The sequence below is a fragment of the Caretta caretta genome, chromosome 27, assembly GCF_965140235.1.
Source record: "Caretta caretta isolate rCarCar2 chromosome 27, rCarCar1.hap1, whole genome shotgun sequence".
NCBI classification, from domain to species: domain Eukaryota; kingdom Metazoa; phylum Chordata; order Testudines; family Cheloniidae; genus Caretta; species Caretta caretta.
Genome location: NC_134232.1, coordinates 15,523,673 through 15,534,773, shown reverse-complemented (window position 1 = coordinate 15,534,773; position 11,101 = coordinate 15,523,673). Strand labels below are relative to the sequence as shown.

General features: G+C 62.2%; 1 protein-coding gene across 1 annotated transcript; it reads right to left on the bottom strand.

Moving 5' to 3' along the window:
* Nucleotides 1-1,019: 1,019 nt before the first annotated feature.
* Nucleotides 1,020-10,933, bottom strand: TUBG1 (tubulin gamma 1). The gene is made up of 11 exons (XM_048830023.2): nt 10,870-10,933; nt 10,296-10,408; nt 9,289-9,456; nt 8,938-9,006; nt 7,459-7,538; nt 6,742-6,868; nt 5,686-5,772; nt 5,296-5,445; nt 3,254-3,406; nt 2,595-2,756; nt 1,020-1,782 (listed from the first exon to the last, which is right to left on the bottom strand). The coding sequence occupies exons 1-11, from the start codon at nt 10,916-10,918 to the stop codon at nt 1,585-1,587; spliced, it is 1,356 nt and encodes a 451-aa protein (XP_048685980.1). The 5' UTR covers nt 10,919-10,933; the 3' UTR covers nt 1,020-1,584.
* Nucleotides 10,934-11,101: the final 168 nt, after the last annotated feature.

Here is an 11,101-nt window from a genome sequence, read left to right as displayed (position 1 = left end):
GTGCCTACCCCCCTCTCCTTACTGCTGGGCTGCTCCGCCACCGGGAAGGTGCAGGGGGGACGAAGCCTGGGGGAGGTCACGGGGGACGTGTGGGGCCTTCACCCACCCGTGGCTTTCTGGTGCCAGGCTGCTGCCAACCCAAGCACATTAACCCTCTGCAGGCTGCAGAGGCTGGGAGCAGCCAGGCTGGGACCTTCCCACCCAGGTCTGGGGCTACAATTCAAGATAGATGTTGATAAACTGGAGCCAGGGCAGAGAAGAGCCACGAGAATGAGAAATTATTAGAAACCTGTCTGAGGGCCAGACGCCAGGAGCTTAGTGTATTCAGCGCGGGTTCGGGGGGAAGCCGATCACAGCCTGTAAGTACCTCTCTGGGCTGACACGGGCCCATGGCTGGAATGCAGGGGAGCCTTTTTACACGAGTAACTAACCCCTGGACCCCAGACCGAGGGGTGGGGGGATTCACTCTTTACATCAAGGCTGAATGGTTTGGAAAACTCGGCTCCAGCTGGGGCAGGTCACGGGAGGGGTCTGATCAGGTGGTCACCTTGGTACCTTCTGGCCTTGGACTCTGCCGGCCCGAGAACAGTCCTGTGCGCTACCTGCAGGGAACAGCAGGCCTGCTCCCCTGGAGCTACCGGAGCCCAGCCCGTCCTTAGCAATGAGCAGGTGCTGGGGTGCCCAGGTTGCCCTTCACCACACCCAGCCAGCTCTGGCCCTATGCCAGCCTCAGGACTGGGTTACACGCAGCCCTGAGCCCTGCCCACATTCCAGCTCGGTGAGCTCCAAGGAGTGAAGCAGTGCTGGGCTCCCCACTCCCAGGGTACTTTGGGGCCTCTGGTTGCTGCTGAAGGAAAAGCCCAGGGCTGGTCTCTGCTAGGCAGGTAGGGGGCAGCTGGCTCTGCAGGGCCCCCCCAGCACTGCGGGCCCAGGCAGCACTGGCTGGGGGATGGGGCAGTTGTCACCTTCTCCGTGCCCTCGGTCTCGGCTCTGTCGTGCCCCAGCAGTGCAGGAAGGGCTCAGTGCAGCAACAGCCTTTATTCAAGCAAAATAAGCTACAAAAATAGATACAGCCTCCGGCCCCAGCCCCCAGCGGTGCCCGCTGCCCAGGCACAGAAAGAACCAGACCCAGGACTGAGGGTAGCCTAGGGCCCAGCTTAGCTCAGCCAGGTCCTACACCCTCCCCCCCTTGAATGAGGTCTTAGCCCTGGACCGTTCCAGGCTGGTGCATGTGGCTTTTGCCCTCCCCGCGAAGGGGAGCACTTAGGGCAAGGATTCCTGCTCCCACACAACACCCCCGCTTGCGGCGAGCCGCTGCCCACAAACCCTGGCCGGGGAAAGGCCTCTGTACTAGGGAAGCCACCAGTGGTGGGGCCCTGCCGGGAGGGGGGGCCTACAGGCTCTGCCTCACAATGGGGTGACTCCCAAGGGTACAGTGCTGCTGGGCCAGTGCACCCCACTCTGTCCCGGCCCAGGGGGTGAGCAGAAGCCATGAGGACATGTACACGGGTGGCTCGTGGCCCCTGAAGCTACATGGGAAGGGGCCGTACCCCCTGCACGCTCCCCAGCAGAGCCTGCGGGGGCTCACTGCTCCTGCGTGCCCCAGGAGATGTAGTCGGGGCGCGTGGCTGCGTGGTACTCGTCAATCAGCTGCTGCACGATCTCCCGGGAGTTGTCCAACTCGTCGAAGTTGTCCTTGAAGATATCCTCCTTGCGGAACTGCTCCAGGAAGGCCTCCCTCTTACGCAGCTTGTCGTACTGCCGGCAAGTCCGCTCAAACAGCTGTGATGGCCCCAAGTCACAGTCAATATGGGGCCGTCCCGTCCCTCACCCCACAACCAGGGGAAAGTGCTGGATGGTCCCTGCGGGCTGGGGCGTCCCCCTGGCCATGGCTACCCCGGGAAGAGGGCGTGAGGGGGCATCCCTGTGGCCACCCTGGCTCACCACCTGCAGGTGATGCAGAGCAAGCCCATGCAAAGGGCTCTCAGAAAAACTCTGCTTTTGGGGACTCCTTCGCAGCCAGGCTGTGACCTGGGGAACACCCTGCACTCCCCGAGCTGCTTTCAGCAGAGGGCTTTCCAAGGGGCTAGGGGACTCTGCCAAGATCCTAGAGGATCTTTACTCACACAAGAAGGCTGTCCCTCCAATGGCAGCATGGCCCCACAGGGCAGGGCAGGACAAGGGGAATCCACTACTGGGTTAATGGACAAGCCCAGCGGACAGCCTCTGTTCCTGCCAGTGGACTCAGCAGGCCAAGTTTCAGGGGTCGGAGGCTGGGGGAGGGGCTGGGAGCTGCGCCCGGAATGATTTTCTACTGAAGGAAACGCTGCAGGGCAATCAACCGGCTCCATCCCCCACTTCCAGTCACTGCCTTCTCTGGCCTGGCTGGGGCGGGAGGCAGCACACCGCCTTCCGCTCTCCTGCGGATCCCCGGCAGATGCGGCAGCAGCCAAGCCAAAGGGTACATGAGAGCAACCAAAGGTGACAGCCCCTACCCGAGCAGCCTCCCGGCGAAGGGCACTCGGCAGCAGAGAGTGCAGGGCAGGCGGATGGGAGAGCGAGGGGCCGAGCCCAGCGGCCTTGCCCGTACTCACCGAGGAGATGTTGGTGTGGTTTGCCATCATCAGGCCGCTGACACGGTGTGCAGACGGCAGGTACGGGGACTTCCTGGACAGTGCCACCTGGATGCTGGCAGGGCCCCAGGGGATGAAGTTGGCCAGTTTCCTCTCCCGGATCCTCTGCAGGCTCTTGTGAACCTAGGGAGACACGAGCAAGGGCTCTCCCCAGGCGCCTGCCCTGACGAGACTCACAGCAGCAGAGGGGCCAGGGGGCTGAACTCCCCAGCGCTGTCTAGCTGCTCAGCCAGGCGCTTTGTGCAGACCAACGGGCAGGACCCAGCGCGCCAAGGGGCACAGTCCCAGTGGGGCACAGTCCCAGTGCTGCTCGTGGGGCAGGGTCTCAGCAAGTGCCTCCTATGACTGGCAAATGACGATGGGCGGCCTTTCCCAGGGCCGCCGCCTGGCAGCGAGGCCCCCGCCAGACCTGCAACATTAGCCTTTTGGCTGGCTCTGCCAGCAGCTGTTTCCTGCATGGACCTGCAAGCCTGGCTGAGGTGGGTGGGTGTCCGAGCCTACTCCCCACTGCAACGCCTGGCCTGCTCCCACGCCCAGCCCTAGCGGCATCTGCCTGCACGGTGCCCAGGGACGCACGACTCAGCCAGCCCCGGCTTGGGGCCAGGTTGCAGCTTGCTCACCTGCGTCGGGTCCACCTCGCCCTGGATGATGTTCAGGATGGCGATGTAGCAGTGGTTGGTCTGTCTGTCCCGCCCAGTGGAGACCATGACGTTCTTCGGCTGCAACAACCTTCTCATCACGTCCAGGACCGTGGTTTTCCGCACGCTGGCCACCTGCAAACGCCAGCACGCGGCACTCAGGGGGAGACTGCCCCTGCGCCCTGTCCCCGGGGGGGTGGAGCCACACAAACTGCACGCGCATGGAGTCAGAGCTCTGCTGCCCTCGGCTGAAGTTAGTGAGCAGAGGCCAACCCCGGCCAGCCAGCGAAGAGAGACACACGCCTTATGGGAAAGGCCAGTCACATGCACGGGCACAGAGCTGCATGCAGGAGGTCACAGGACAGCGGAGGCCAAGCCTGGGGGCTTGTAGCGATGCCCTTCCCAGGGGGCGCTAGGGAGCCAGCCCCGTCTCCCCTGCCCCTGCCCCGGCACTGGAGGAGTTGAGTTAATTTGAGCTCAGAGAGCCAGCAAAGACCTGGGAAGCAGGGAGGCTCAGTTGTGTCCCAGACAGCATTGGCAGGGCTTCGTGGGGGAGCAGAACAGTCAGGCTCCCCCGCGGAGCCAAGGCCCTGCTCAGCCGGCCCCCAGGGCGCGTCACTCGGGCCTGTACTGTCCCCTCAAGCACAGAGGGACGGAGCAGGGTGGGGGGCTCGCGTGCTGGGAACACTGCCAGCCAACCCTCCCCCACTCCCACCCTTCTCCAGAGGGTGCCCAATTAACCCCTTTGCACAGCAGGCTTGGCCGTAGCACTCCCTAAATTCCCATAATGACCTAGTCTGGCTGCAGCTCACTGCAGCTGGGAACGTGCCCCACGAGGCAGCGACTGAAGGGTTAATCGTCTGCTGCACGGTGTGTGAAGGGAAGCTGCATGCCAGGCCCTAGGCTCAAGAGCCTTGAGCCAGGGTCCACTTGCTGGCCTGAGTCTGGAGCAGAGCCGCAGTGTGGCTGCTATGGGTGACTGTGGGGAGTGCTGGCTGGGCTGTTGTTAAATGCCACAGCACCTGGGCATGAGGAAAGGCTGGCCCCCATGGTGGCAGGCAGGGGGAGAAGAGCCAGCCCCACAGCTGCTGCAGCATTCTGGGAAAGTAAACCCCCCTTCTCATCCCAGGCCCATCCCCTCCGCCCCAGGCTGGGCACGTCATGCTCCGCTGGCCAGGCTTCCAGGGACTTGCAGAGAGGTGGCCCCAGGCTGGAAGTGGGGAGGTTAAGTCAGACACCTATTAACTACCACAGAGTCCCCCCCTGCACAGGAGAGGACAGAGCACACTGGGTACCCGTTTCAGAGCCAGCAGCCTTTCAGATTTGCGTCTCTGAGCAACGTCCTGGGGAATGCAGGTCGACGGGAGGAGAAAGGGCAGGGTTAGCGCAGCAGAACGGTGACGCAGAGCCCAGCAGCGTCTCCTGCAGACCCAGAACACTGGCTCAGCCTCCCTTCGCTTCGGCCCAGTGGAGTCCTGGCTCCGGCTGGGAACTGTGACCAGGGACAGCACAAGCGTGCTGCTCACCTAGCCCCAATGTAAAGACCATGAGCCCCTGCAGAGGGGGCTGGTGCCTGCATTCGCCGTGGGGGGGATCTCTGGGGCTGGTATCCAGTACTCCCACCACGGCGGCCTGCCCCAGCAGGCTGGATCTGAGCACCTGTACCCTGGGAATAGCCCCACTGCACTCCCTGGGACAGATGGGGCTGCTGGCAGAGCATGAGGACAACTCGGAGCCCCCAGCCTTACCATGCCTGGGAGAGGGACATCCCCGCCCCGAGGCATTCACAGCAGCTCGGGGTGGTGCCAGGCAGGGCGGGGGCAGGGGTCCTGCCAGGCCTGGGGCTAAGCGAGGAGAGCGGGGGTGCATGGTAGTGCATGCGAGCTGAGAGGCAGAGAGCAGCTAAGCTGCAGGGAGCCTCAGGGCCACAACAGAGGAGCTTGCCTGGGGTGCGGGAGGTGGCCAGGAGCCGGTGTAGGGAGGCCACAGGGCTGCCCATGTGCCTGGGGAACTGCAGCACATACCGACTGGTCAGTGGTGAGCGGCGTGTACCCCGTCATCAGGAAGTGGAGTCGGGGGGTGGGGATGAGCGAGGCGATCAGCCCAATCAGGTCATTGTTCATGTAGCCGGGATACCTGAGTGTGGTGGTGCTGGCAGACATGATGGTGGAGACCTGGTGCGAAGAGGGGAGAGACAGTCAGAGTGCCGGCTCTGCATGGATTCCCTGGAGCCAGAGCTCAGCTGTGACTCCCCTTCTCTAGGGAGTAAAAGCACAAGTGCAGCAAGGGAAACGTCCCAGCTCCTCGCCCTGAGCCCCCCAACGGAGCTGCTCATCAGCAAGCACTGAGAGGAGCCCTGGCCTAGACACGTGTTTAAATGGCCAGAGCGAGCGCTTCCCAGTGGGGGTCCTCACCAGCTGGTTGATCTGGGAGAAGGACGGGTTCTGGATGTGCAGCCGGTCTGTGGCGATCCGATTCAGGGCTGTGTTGTCCAGAACCACCTAAAAAAGAAAGCCAGCCCCATCAGAGCAGCTCTCGGAGGCCGTGGACAGGGCCCAGAGCAGGCCAAGTGACTAACTGAGGCCAGCTCCCCGGGCAAGAGCACTGAGATCCATCAGCTCAGTGAGCCTGGATACCACAGCACATCTGGGCCAGCAGACACACGAAAGCATGAGCTGACTCATTCCTGGGGCCAGCTAGCCCGGGGTGTAACTGACACTGTCAATAGAAAGCTCTCCTCCTCCCGCAGCCCTCCCAAAACAGCACTGGTGCCATACGCTGGCCCCCAGGCCCAGCGCATCCATCCTCTAGGCCCAAGCAAGCTTGACGCAGTTTAAAAAAAGGAGGGGAGGGAGAGAAGGTGCCATCCAACAGGGGCTGCCCTGCCAGCACAGCTGTGCCTGTTCCTTCCAGTGCCAGAGACTAGGAACCCGAGAGCAGGCGTCCTGGTTAGTAGGTGCCCAAAGGCCTACGGTGGGGCCTGCTGCTGGATCCTTGGGTTCAAACCCTGGGGCAGGTTACAAATGATGCTGCGGGAGCCCCATCCTCATCCATGTGTGTACACCAGAGCAGAGAGGCAGCTGTGCTGTTGAGGGGGGAAGCTCACCCCCCACCTCCCCAGCCAACGTTCCCCCTCGCTATCGCAAGGAGTGTAGCCCCTCAGGCCCTGCAGGCCTGGCTCAGCCACCAGCCTTTCCAGGGCGAGAAGTGGAGCTCTGGGCAGTCTGCTGGGGCTCACCAGGTCCCTCTGCTCTGCTAGAGTGCACAGGCCCTTCAGTGCTCCATGGGCTGCTGGCTCTCGCCTCAGAAGTGGCTGCATTTCAGGGCTGCCGTGTCATGGGAATGCGGAGGGTGACCTACTGCCTTACGTTGGTCTGTGCAGGTTACGGCTTCCAGGGCCCCCGTACTGAGTGATGGGGAGTTGGGGCTGGCTCCGCGGGCCCCGCTCCGGCTTGCAGCAGGACTCTTACCACACAGTCAGCATTCTGAGTCAGCCTCTTGAGCGTCAGCAGGGAGTTGTATGGCTGGACCACAACATCGCTCATCTCATCCTGGTTGGGGAAGACCGAGTAGGTCTGCACCAGCTTCTTGGGATACCTGAGTGAGGAGAGCGCCCGGACACCTAACTGGTTAACGTCCCAGAGCCACCGCCTAAGTGCTCCCCTCCCACAGGCTCCCCGGCAGTCTCCAGCATGCAGGGCGGCAGTGAGTCACCGCGCGGCATGCCAAAGTCTGCTCCCAGGGAGGAGAGGAATTTGTCCCAGCAACGCTGCATCTTACAGCACAGGAGGAAGCTGCCAGACAAAGCCACAGGCGAGGCTGAGCCATCCACCGGCTGATTAAACAGCTGCTCACAAGGCTCGAGGCTGCATGCTGGGACAGGCAGGGGCGGCTGCGCAGGGACCTTGGCTGCAGCCTCCTGCCTTGCCCAGCATGGGCAGAGCTTCAGAAGGCAGCCATCTGATCAGAGCAGCTTGAGAGGAGACAGAGGCTGCAGAGCAGGGTCCAATTCCAGAGCCTCCCCTGAACACAGCAGGAGCCGGCCCTTCCTCGGGGCACCCTGCCAGGGATTGCACAAGACAGTGTTTGGGTGGGGGCGGGGACCCCGGCTCTGAATCAGCACTCTCCAGCTTCATGCTTTGGCAGGACGCCCAGGCAGGGCCAGCCTCCCCCAGCTGGGGACTCACCTGTCATTCAGTCGCTCCAGCAGATAGGAGCCCAGCCCCGAGCCTGTTCCACCAGCAATGGAGTGGCACAGCACAAAGCCCTGGAACGAAAGGGAAGGCAGCTTAGGGGGCTTTACCCTCCCAGGCAGAACAGGGCTAGCCACGCCACTGGCTAATGCCAGAGCCTAGGCCAGGGCAGATGGTGGCTGCCTCCCTCTGGATCTGTGCCAAGAACTGCTGGTGTGATCAGGCAGCCACCGAACACCCCGGGCGTCGCCCCATGAGGCACAGAGAGCTGCGCTTCCCTCGGAACTGCAGGAGCTCACGTCTCTGTGCCCACCGAGAACAGCGCTTGCTGCTCAGGAGCCTTGCCCAGCCCCCCGGAGCCAGAGTTCACAGCTTCCCAGGAGACAGGCTGAGGCTGGAAGGGGCTACCGCCCCCCCGGGACTATTCAGTTAAACAAAACGAGCTCAGCGGTGTCCCCATCTACCCCTGCGCCCAAGCCCCTCCCCCTCCTGCCCCCAAGTTCTCTTGCCAACTGTTATTTCCCAATCCCTTTTCCCTTCCCCTGTTGCCATGCAACCGCCAGATGTAAACAGCGGGGGGGGGGCTCTGTCTGTTCAGGGGCAAAGGTGAAGCTGACAGCAGCCCAGGTGAGATCTGACGCCCGCCCGAGTAAACGGCTCCAAGACCGAGATTCCCTCCTTCTCCAGGAATCTCAAGTGTCACTGGGAGCAACAGAAGTTTCAAAGAGTCAGGCCTGCACCTCGTGTCTGACTTGCTGAATCCCTTTGAAACCAGCTGCCTTGGGCTTCCACAAACGCAACTGGCCCAAGCCCCCTCGAAAACATCTGCATGCTGCCCCCCCGTGGCACCACACTGAATACCCTGCAGACTGCAAGGCCCAGACAGAGCAGGCAGATGCCAATTCAGCAGAGCTTCTCCTAACTGGAGCAGGAGAGTCATTGGAAGCCAACCGGGAAAGACGGTTGCCAAGAGGTGCACACAGCACAGGGACGGGGCTAGCATGTTCTCCTTTCGGAAGCAGAGAGAGGAATTGTTCAGGCTGATACTAGGGGAGACAAGCAGCGGGACTGGGATGAAATGACGAGAAGGTAAATGGAGGCCAAATATCACAAACCCTTCCTAGTAGTGAGCTCTGGTAAGTGCCGACCATCTTCCCTGGGAAGAGTCCAGCGCTGGAGTTCTTTTTAACTGGATTTGGAAAACGCTCAGTGGGGCACACAGAAGGGGCGACTCCTGCTTGCCTCAGGAGGGTCTGGGGTCGAGGGGAAGGTCGAGAGGACGTGAGCTGGGAAAGGCCTCCTGTCTAGGATTAACCCTTTCCACGTGCCTGTTGCCTAGCACCCTCACCCCCAGAGACCGTCACACCTGCCAGGCTTCCCTCAAGACTTCAACTCCATGCAAACACAACACAGACCTTAGAGTAGAAAACAATGGGCAAGGGAAGCCAATCTGAGGCCTCTTCATTTCTTTACCTCTAAGCTGTCGCTCCCATCAGCCTCTCTGTCTATGATGTCAAAGATATCTTCGTGGATTTTTTCACCCTGCAAGATAAAACCACAGCAAGCTTCGGTCCATTTACTTTCTGCAGAGGGAACCGCTTCCCACGCAGAACGCAAAGCCACGTCAGCGGGGAGACCAGGCTTGCAGCCATACCAGCCGATCCAGCGGGTGGCGAGCTGTCACCCGTGAGCCCCTGCCAAAAGGGACGACGCTTACTCCAGCAATCACACACCAGTGCCCGCTGGGAGGCAAGGCGTCCCTGACCAGATCTCAAGCCCAGGGATCAGAACTACGGTTACACATGCCAGCTCCAGCCCTGTTACCTGGGAGAAGCCGCTGGCCCAGTTGTTCCCAGCCCCGCCGCCATGCTCGGACAGGTAGATGTTTTCCGGGTTGTACAGGTTGGCGTAGGGGGAGTTCAGAATGGAATGGATCACTCGAGGCTCGAGGTCCAGCAGCACAGCTCGGGGGATGTAATGTTCATCATCTGCCTGTAACAGGGAAGGACAAGGGGGCCTAGGAACATGCCAGGGGCACAATGCCAGACTGCGTGACAGAGGGTGCCACCCACTGGTCGGAGAGAGGTACAACACACCGCTATTGGATCCTGCCACAATGGACGAGATAAAGAAATTATTACGTATTGCCTGTGTTGTGGGAGCATGCTGGGCGTCATACCTCACAGAGCAAAGAGATGCGCCCTGACCCAAACAGCTCCCAATCGGAGTAATTATGTAACAAATATGAACTGCTTCTTGAGTCCCCAGCATTCTGCACCCACCACGGCACATCAGGCTCCAGGCCATAACAACACGCTGTTAAGAGTAGATCTTGGCAGAGATGCCATTGAAGGAGATGAGCTAGGGGCTGGATTGAGCTTGCCAGCCCCTTTCACAATCTGAATTTGGGTTGCTGGCTAGACAGAGAGAGGGGGTGGCCAGAAACTCCCTTGTGTGTCCTCAGCAAGAGGAGTCGCTAGAGAGGGGGGTTTGTTCTCAACAGAGAAAATAGGATCCATCAACACGGAAGGGTCCAGACTTAGGGATGGACTTTGTGAATTGAAATAACAACGGCTGACCCCACAAGCCAGCCTGGGCTCCAGCCACAGCGAACAGAGCGGCACTGCGAACCAGAAACTCTCGACTCAGGTCCCACCTTGGCTCTAGGAGGCTTTTGGCGATGCCAGCGCCGAGGCTGGCAGTGCCAGGCCTCCAGGGCTTCATCCCCGTGGAGGAGGGATGCCTTCGGTTTGTTCAGGGGCAGCCCTAGGGAAAGGAGCTGAGCGATGGGCTCTGGCTGCGGGACGGCACGGAGCGGTCGCCCGCCGTACCTGGTAGAAGAAGACGTCTTTGCGGTCGGTGCCCTCGGTGGCGAACTCCTCGACGATGCCCTCGGGGCTGATGCCGTGCTCCGCACACAGCTGCTTCCAGAACTCGAACCCGACTGCAAGAGAGACCAGCCGGGGCTCAGCCACACTGGAGGGGAGAGACCTGCCCCCTGCCCCAGCCGGGCCAGGACGCCTGGGTTTCGCGGCCAGGCTGCGCGACAGGGAGGAGCCGGCCCCGCCCTGTGCCTCAGTTTCCCCACGAGAAGCTCCTCCCCCACTAGAAGCCCCTCCCCTCCCACGCCTCGCCCCAGCCGGGCCAGGACGCCTGGGTTCCGCGGCCAGGCTGCGTGACAGGGAGGAGCCGGCCCCGCCCTGTGCCTCAGTTTCCCCACGAGAAGCTCCTCCCCCACTAGAAGCCCCTCCCCTCCCACGCCTCGCCCCAGCCGGGCCAGGACGCCTGGGTTCCGCGGCCAGGCTGCGTGACAGGGGAAGGGGAGGGAGGAGCCGGCCCCGCCCTGTGCCTCAGTTTCCCCACTAGAAGCCCCTCCCCCACTAGAAGCCCCGCCCCCGGCCTCACTCTGGTTGCCGCACTGGCCCAGCTGCAGGGTGATGATCTCCCGCGGCATCGCGGCCGCCGCGCCCCGGCCCCGCTCCTCGCCGCGCCCGCCGCCCGCGCGCCCTCCCGCCCGCGTCCAGCGGCACTGAGCATGCGCGGGGTGCACTTCCGGGGAACCGCCGCGGCCCCCGCCCCCGAGCTTCGTCCTGGCAACGCGCACGCGAGAGACAAAAGAGGGCGCGCGCGCGCGCGC

Coding starts and splice junctions, on each gene's coding strand:
- TUBG1 (XM_048830023.2), bottom strand. CDS start 10,918: ATGCCGCGGGAGATCATCACCCTGCAGCTGGGCCAGTGCGGCAACCAG. Junction 10,409..10,869: donor GGGCCAGTGCGGCAACCAGA/GTGAGGCCGGGG, acceptor TCTCTCTTGCAG/TCGGGTTCGAGTTCTGGAAG. Junction 6,869..7,458: donor CTGGAGCGACTGAATGACAG/GTGAGTCCCCAG, acceptor CTCCTCACTCAG/GTATCCCAAGAAGCTGGTGC.